This window comes from Egretta garzetta, unplaced genomic scaffold (genome assembly GCF_000687185.1).
Source record: "Egretta garzetta isolate BGI_Z169 unplaced genomic scaffold, ASM68718v1 scaffold474, whole genome shotgun sequence".
Lineage (NCBI taxonomy): Eukaryota > Metazoa > Chordata > Aves > Pelecaniformes > Ardeidae > Egretta > Egretta garzetta.
Window position 1 is genome coordinate 1926946 of NW_009259524.1, and position 8038 is coordinate 1934983.

The following is an 8038-nucleotide window of genomic DNA, read 5'->3' on the forward strand; positions in this document are numbered from 1 at the left end:
TCCTGCTCTCCTGATGAAGTCCGAGATCTCAGAAGAACATATGTCATGAATCCAGCACAGCTGCACAGTCTTGGAAGTGGTGACTTACCACAACAGGTTAAGAAGGAAGCTGTCTTTGAGATCCAAAGTATGGAAAGCTTGTCAAAAAGCCCAGTTCATACCTTCTCAAGTCATGAAGTTCCCTCAGATGTTTCCAGTCTACAAAATTCAAGTGCCTATGCTTTGCAAGAGGACTTAAGTGTGAGCACAAAGAGCATCAGACAGAAAACCAACAGAAAAACTAGAGTAATTAGGCAAAGAAATGACTCTGAGGAGAATCTGCCAAACAGTGTGAAAATACCAGAGGCCAAAGCTGAAGAACAGCCTAAAAGAAGCCAGACAAGCAGGAAGAAGACTGTCAGGAAAAGTAGTTGTAGTGATCAGAGAAATGAACTTGATGGTTTTGGGTCATGTGTAGATGTTCAAGGAGTAGCTCAGGAGAGCACAAAGGATTTGACAGGTAATCTTAAATGTAGCAGGAAAACTTACATTGTCCGTCCTTTGGATCTTGCAGAAAACTTGGGTTGTGTCCAGATAGATTTTGAAGGGAGTAAAATTGTACCTCCCAGGTCTGTTCCTGGGAGCAAAGCTAGCAAAATCCCCAGAGTTCAGAGGATGATAGCTGCTCAGAGCAATAAAAAACAGACAGGGGGCCTTCAAGAAATAGGGCAAACCAAAGTTGACAACATGAATGTTTTGAAAAAAGAGGCCTATCCCAAACGGAAGCCTCGGAGGAAGAGGAACACTTCTAGACCTTCAGAGACTGATTCCCTGTCTGGACAAAGTGATAATGCCAAAGCACTCATTGGAAGTTCATCGGAACTTGCATCCAAGCAAACTGTCCCAACGGGAAAGTTTTCTTACATTACAGATCTGCTGTCTGGGCCAGATGCCTTCGTGGTGGAGCAGATAGCTGAGATATCACTTACAAATAATCTTATGGACCTTTCACACAGTCTTGACTCCTCCTCTGTGACCTGTTCTGCAGCTTTACCTGACAGCTCCAGACTTACAGTTGTACCAGTCTCCAAGAGCTTAAGTATTGAGGGCAACATAATGCCAGAGAAATCCTCTGTTTGGTCAGAAAGCTCCCTGATATTTGAAGAAAAGACTGTAGAGGAAATAGCTGGGGAAAGGAACCAGGTTGAGTCAAGTTCTTGGAGCTCATCTTCACAGCAACCTGGTAGGTGGTAGACTGGGGAGGGGACCTGTGTTTGGAGATGAGTGCCAAAAATCCATGCAGCAAGTGCTTATATCTTTCTTCCTCTACTCTCTCCCTAGAAGCAAATGCAGCAACGGAAATGACTGGCCAGCACAAGTGGAAGCATAAATGGTGTATGGACACTGATGGATATTGGGAAAAGATTAGGAGCATGGGCTGTGGGTCTTGTTTTACCACTCTTGTTATCTACAGAGCATGCCCATCAATTTAGAAAATCAATTACTGAAGCAGTTGAAAACTATAATTTTGTTGTTTTGTGGGTTTTTTTCCTTCCTGTAGCTGTTGACAAACAGGCCTGTTACAGCTAGAGTGGGCTGTACTTCGTGGAGAGGGAGGAATTTTGTTCTCCTGCCCTCTCCCTCTTGGCCAGCTTCACTTTGAAAGCTGCAGTAAACACTAACAGTGTAAACACTTCCTGTGTCTTGCTGGAAGTCCTGTAGGTTGTTTGGGTGCTGTAAGCTTGCTTTCTCCTCCAGGCTGCAAGCCCCTGGGTGTTAGAACGATCAAGTATCATTTTTGTATCACTTTTCTACTACATCAGGGCCCAATGATACTAGCGGTATTAGTGACCTGTACTTTTTCAGTGAGAAACCTAATTAGATTCATGAGCTGACTTCTGAGGAGCAGGTCTGGGATTTTTGGACGAAAATGGTCTCCTGAGTTTACAGGGAATGTGATTGGATTCAGGATTGTGCAGTGTTCAGAGAAACTGGGTAATGCAGCCCTTCTCTGTTTGGCAGCTGTATTTCTTAGGATATCTGGAAATGATTTGGAAACACTTTGATCAACTTTTGTGTGAATGTCTCCCTTTGCAGAGATCAGGCCACTACAGGACTTGACCAATGCCAGGACTCTGAATTCTTTCAGCTCAGAAGAAGTGTCAGGGTGCCTATCCAGGCGGAGACGGGACCCAGGCTGCTATGCAGAGCCAAAACTCAACAGGTTGGGCTTTAAACTATTCCTTCCCATGACAGTTCTCATGCTGCAACTCCTGCTTTGTTCTCATGTGCTCACTCTTCAGAGCTAGACCCTCTGTCACTTTGTAAGTTCCTCTTAACTCTTAGCATTTCTGTGACCTTCCTCTTCTGCTACAGTGTGGTTAACCCAAAATTCTGCATTAGCGCAGATGCATGTGCAGACTTCTGGTAACAAGCTACTGAAGATGTTGTTTCCCTCCCTGAAATGAGCATGTCTCTTAGCAGACAGCGCCTCTGGTATTCCAGTGCTAATGAGGGATTAGCATGAGGATAAAATACAGGCTAAATAAAGACAGATAAGTGAAAGCCCTGATTTCACTTGCTGCCATTCTGTGATATCTAAAGTTTTATACAGTGACTGAGTAGTGCTTCCATTTTAATTTGATTTCAGTGAAGGAAATGCTAGGTTTTGAGGAGGTTTCTCCCCCGTGAGCAGGCTGTATTTATATTTGCTTTTTCCAGCAGATACAAGTATGTAAACAAGTTGTTGCATCTTTTCCCTAAGAAACTGTAGATTTGGTACATCCAAGGCTACTGTACAGAACCATTTAACTCCTAAAATGATGACTTTGTTGTTATGCTACTGGGTCATACTATTTTTTTTTTTTTTTTTTTTTTTTCCCCTCTGTAAAGTGTCACAGCTTGAACTTTCTGTGAGGAGTGGGTTATATGGGGCCAGAAGTTTCTCTGTACTGGTACAGCTGTTCTGTACTGGACAAGGAATGAACTGTACCAGTCAGTCATCTTATAGTGGAAGCATTTCAGTAAAATCAGAAACTTCAGAGATTGAAATTATACACATATTCAAGAAGTACCTTGAAGGTTCAATCTAACTCTTTTGGTTGTGCAGGAAACTGAGGCAAGGTGACCCATTTACAGACACAGAGTTCCTCCATATCCCTCTCTGCAGAACCAAAAAACCCAAAACTGCCAAAGCCAAGGAAATGACCAAGAAGATTAAAGAGGGAAAAGAATGGCTTCCTGAAGGATGTCCCAATGCCAAGGCAGGCAAGCTAATAACAACGGGAAGAGACATGGAGCCAGAAGTAAAATAGTGGTTGAACAGGCAGCCCCGAAGTCCCTGGGGACTTGTGCGTCTTTGCTAGAATCTCTCTAATGTTTTGCACAGCTTATTTTTTATTTTAATTTTAAAGTATAAATAAAGTCTTTGTGGACATTATAAAAGTTTGTTACCCTTATTCCCTGTCCTATCAATCTTTAAATGCTGGGGTACTTGTCTGCAGTCTTTGTGCACAAGTGCTTGTGGCACCACAGACCGCTAGCTCGCTCTGCCAGTTCTCTCCTGGCCCTGGGCAAGCCTGGGCAGAGCACACCTTGGAGGGCTGATCTTCCAGTATTGCAGATTCACACCCTTTCAGCTGCCCTTGTGGGTAAGGATTGCAGCAGCCCAGGCTTTAACAGCAAGCAGAAGAGGCATGCTGACATATACTTCCTAGCGTTACCTCCAGTAAGAGGTGGCTTCAGTACAGGTAGAGCAGTCCACTGGGAAGTCACATTTAGGATTGACTACTGAAGCCTTGGACAGCCCTAGAAGTCAGAGCTCTGCTGTTCTGGATGGGAGCCATGTCAGATAACTGATACATCCCCTCTCACTGTATTTGCTGTCAGTGGGGATTTGCATAACTATGGAGTTGAAAACTGAGCCTTCCACCAGTCCCGAGCATCCAATACCCAGGACACAGATGCACACATCTACCCTACATCAGTGTCAGCACTAAAGGTAAGCTAGGCTATGCTTTGATCAAAGACAACATTTGCTGGCGTCTGCTGATGGGAGTGTTGGTGCAAAGGGCTACTGCTGGTGGTGGGAGCTACAAGGGCCCTGTCCAAGAGCTCTGTGAAGCAGCTGGTATACTGAAGCAGACAGTTGCGTTTCAGTAAATCCTGTGCTCTTTTCCATTGCAGACTGAGTGCCCACTGGCCTTCAGCCCTTGCTTTTCTAGGGTCTACTGGTGTATTAACTTTGAAGGTTATTGATGTTTGGGGGAGTGGTGGGGAAGAGAAGTGATTGTATCAGTAGTAAAGAGGAAGAGAGAATGTGCCTCCTTGCAAGCAGGACAAATGTTTCCTCTTTCTCTGTGGCAGAGCAGGTAGGGAGATGCTCTGTTCTTATGACCACACTTACTGCTTCTTCTCCCAACACAGACACAAGTGCTCCTTTCTCTCCTCAGCACTTCAGCAACATCCATCAGTTCATGAGGATAGATCGGGTCTTGCTGTACTCTGCAGAGTCCTCCAGAAGATGGAAACTTTGTTAGTACAGAGAGAAAATAGTGTCATCTGCAGTCAGGTAAATGCTACTACATTGCTTAAACTTAAGCTGTACTGTTAAGTCATTAAACCTACCAAAGAGTGTAAGATTTTAAAATTACCTTTATTTATTTGTCCAGTTTCCTGAAAGGTACTAAGCTTTCTCTGGTACTCTGTAACTCTGGAAGCTGGGTAGGAGCCACTAAACAGGGAATTTTTTAAGAGGTGCTGTTGTAGTATGACCTGCCCTAACGTGACGCAGTAATTTGAACTACTGATGTTGGACACCAGGCAGGAACATAGATCTCCAGATGTTCCTGATGGCTGTTTCCATTGCTTCACTGGGTCAGCAATGGGACTTTTTCCAGCTGTACTTCTTACATGCTTGTGTTAGTAACAGAACAGCAGACTATTGTGTTCATTCATATTGAAGGCACAGTGACAGCTGCTAGCAGTTGTAGAGCTGCGTTTCAAACACATGCTCATCCCAAAACACATGTTAATACTAGCTGATCTAGTCTAACATTGCATTTCTATCCTAACCAACACTTATAGCTAGTTAGCTGCATGGTGAGAGTTTCGCTCATGTACAACCAGCTTCTGATCTTTGTTGAGTGGTGGTGTATCAGTTCGAGTATATATTAGTCCCAAAATAAAATTTCAATGAAAGTGGTACTTTAAAATTCTTGTGCACTACCTGATGCTTACCACCACACTACAGATGACCTCTTGCCATGGGCCAGGACAAATTAAAATTCTGCTCTAAGAAGGGAGAGATTATTTTGTGTTTATATTACATTCCAACAGTCTGTCCCAGCATGTACTGGACTGTGCTGAAAGGTACTGGAGTCTCTCTCAGGCAGTTTCCCCGTATTTGCTAATCACACAAAGGAAGGAGAGACACAAAGAATGTTAGTTGGCTTTTATTTTATTTTGAACTAAAATATTCTTTAAAATTCACAAAAGATGGATGGAATAGTTTTTTCACAGTCATAATCTGACTTACTGTATCACAACAGGAAGGGGAAGGAATAGCCCAGACAACTGGAGAAAAGTTTTGCACCTTTATGAGTTGTGGGGTAGGAGAAGAGGTAACAGTTCCTATGCTTCACATCCAGTCAGAAGGAGTATAACTAAATGCATGGCCTGCATTCAGATACTACAGCATGGCTTTATTAGGCTCTTAGCCTATAGGGCTTGTTTCCAGCATTTATTAAGTGCTGCTTCTCAAATGCTACAGTCCTGACTGTAGCAATGGGACCGAATCACTTAGTATCAGGATACTGTGCTCTGGTTGGCACTAAAAGATAAATTAAGTAAGGAGGGGCTGCAGTAGAGCTGTGAGCTCACTTATACTCAGGGGACAGTACTGGAGAGATGAGGACGGTTCTGATTTTTAAGGTCTGTTGGACAGTAAGTCACCACTGGTTTGACCAGAGCTGTGACACAGACTGGCTTTCAGTCTGAGAGGAAGAGAGAAAAGAAACACAGATCATAAAGTCACAGGGAGAAACTTCAGGTCTGCTGTGAATGATATTAGGAATCCAGACCCACATTGAGCTTGCATACTATCACATTCAGCTGCTTAGCAGAAGTAAGGCCTAGCCCAGCAGCTCAAGGAGTTTAAGAAAACATGGTCTTTTAAACATTTAAAAAAGTGTATGCATTCATTTTTGTCTAGTATTTGAAATGTTACACAACAGAGCGTGATCCAGTGCCACTTACATTCCGGTGTAAGTGGGAGACACTTTATTAGTGGAACTTGAGTAGAACCTGTGCCTTAAAGTTTGGGCAGAGAGGCCAGCTTCCCCTTCAAGTTTTCAGCAAGCTTGTCCATGAACTCAAACGTGTTCAGGTAGTCAGAGCGTGTGACACTGAGAGGGGGAAACAAAGCAAGACAGACATTAGCTGTAAAAAAGAGTTAGCCAGGTGGCATTTTGCAGTGAGGTAGGTCTCCGTCCTAACAAATGGACAGGGTGGGATCTGGCCAATGTAGCCAGCCTGTCACAAGAGAAATCTTTGCAGTTCCTTCTTTATTTTTCCCCCCATGCATTTGGTACAATAGCAGGGACAGAGCAACCTAGACTAAGCTACTTGGGGCAGGGAGTGTCTCGTGTTCTGTTTGTACAGCACTGGGTACACAAGCCCTGTTTTGTGACCAGACTCCAGCAATTCTTTACCATACTAAAATAACTTTCCAGCAAATGCTGTTCAGAAACACCAAGTAAAAGAGCCTCCTCCAAGCACAGCTGATTACTTCATACACTTACTTGGGTAGGCCTTTGATACAGGCAGCAAGGTCCTTTGTCATGAACCCAGATTCGATGGTCTCAATGCAGACTTCTTCCAGGGCAACTGCAAAGTTCTTGAGGCTAGCGTTGTTGTCCAGCTTAGCTCTGTGAGCTAGTCCTCTTGTCCATGCAAAGATGGAGGCTGAGAGAGAACACTAGATTACTTTGTCCTTCTAGAACTCCTTGGACATTGTTCTAAACTATCATGTGGAACAGTAATTTTTTTTTAATATTAATAAAACTGAAAAGACAGGAAAAAAAAAGATAAAAAATCTGGAATGGGAAAAAGAACACTTATCTTCATCTAGGCGTCCTTTGCATTTTGTGCGGCTCTAAAGAAAAGCAAACCCCAGAAACTACTCACTGCCTACAGCAATCTCTTTGTGCATACCATTTTATCTTATTTTATTCCTGCCCAAGTCAGAAAGAATGACTGGTGGTAGGACTCTGGTTACACAGAAAGTTGTGCTTATGATAGAAGGGTGCAGTCCTCTTCCCAGTATTACATTACACTCTAGGCCCTGTGCAATTGTAGAGGATTCTTTCCCTCATGTCCCGTTCTAGGTGCACTTATACTTTAAGTAGGTACATGGTTTGGATGGTACTTTTGGAGCATCAGGAAGGGGAGTAAAATAAAAAACAACCAACCTAACCTTAAGGCCACTGCAGCTATAAACCCATTGTTTGCTGAAGAGCGAGAGCATGTCTCAAAGGCTAGGTTAGGTCTAGCTTATTGTTCCAGGCTGCAGTTGTCTCCATGGAAGAAAAATGCATTACAAACTACCAGTTTCACCACTCAATGGTGCAACTCTGCAGAAACAATGCAGATGTTCCTACTCCAAACCCATTCTTTCATGTGTAGAGATCACTGAAAGGCAGTGAAAAGCATCTCACCAATGGGGTTAGTGGAGGTTTCTTGGCCTTTCTGGTGCATGCGGTAGTGACGAGTAACTGTGCCATGAGCAGCTTCTGCTTCAACAGTCTTGCCGTCAGGGCAGATCAGCACACTGGTCATCATCCCCAGAGAGCCATAGCCTACGGAATACACAGTTTAAGAAGTTCAGTGTCTCCTTTGGACAGCCCCCTTAAATTCTTCTTAATCCCTCTCCTACAATTCCCCTACATCCTCCCAGCCTTGATGTGAGTATTCCCTGAACAGCAGTGCTGCTACTGCTGCAAGTAACTGGCTAGTCCTGACACATGAAAATAACAGCTCATCTGAACAGAAAGTGCTGCTG

General features: G+C 43.6%; 2 protein-coding genes across 2 annotated transcripts in view; one reads left to right on the forward strand and one right to left on the reverse strand.

The window, feature by feature from the left end:
• Positions 1 to 6: 6 nt before the first annotated feature.
• LOC118452161 lies at positions 7 to 3438 on the forward strand. Its single transcript, XM_035893031.1, has 3 exons — positions 7 to 1222; positions 2077 to 2203; positions 3089 to 3438. Exons 1-3 carry the CDS (start codon positions 46 to 48, stop codon positions 3291 to 3293), a joined length of 1509 nt encoding a protein of 502 aa, XP_035748924.1. The 5' UTR covers positions 7 to 45; the 3' UTR covers positions 3294 to 3438.
• A 2002-nt stretch (positions 3439 to 5440) lies between these two features.
• Positions 5441 to 8038, reverse strand: part of IDH1 (isocitrate dehydrogenase (NADP(+)) 1) — an 11712-nt gene continuing 9114 nt past the window's right edge. The window contains exons 6-8 of the mRNA XM_009637490.2: positions 7695 to 7835; positions 6780 to 6942; positions 5441 to 6383 (exon numbers count right to left, since the gene is read on the reverse strand). Of these exons, the coding sequence (XP_009635785.1) occupies positions 6290 to 6383; positions 6780 to 6942; positions 7695 to 7835 (398 nt within the window). The 3' untranslated portion in view covers positions 5441 to 6289. The remainder of the gene's footprint in view (positions 6384 to 6779; positions 6943 to 7694; positions 7836 to 8038) is intronic.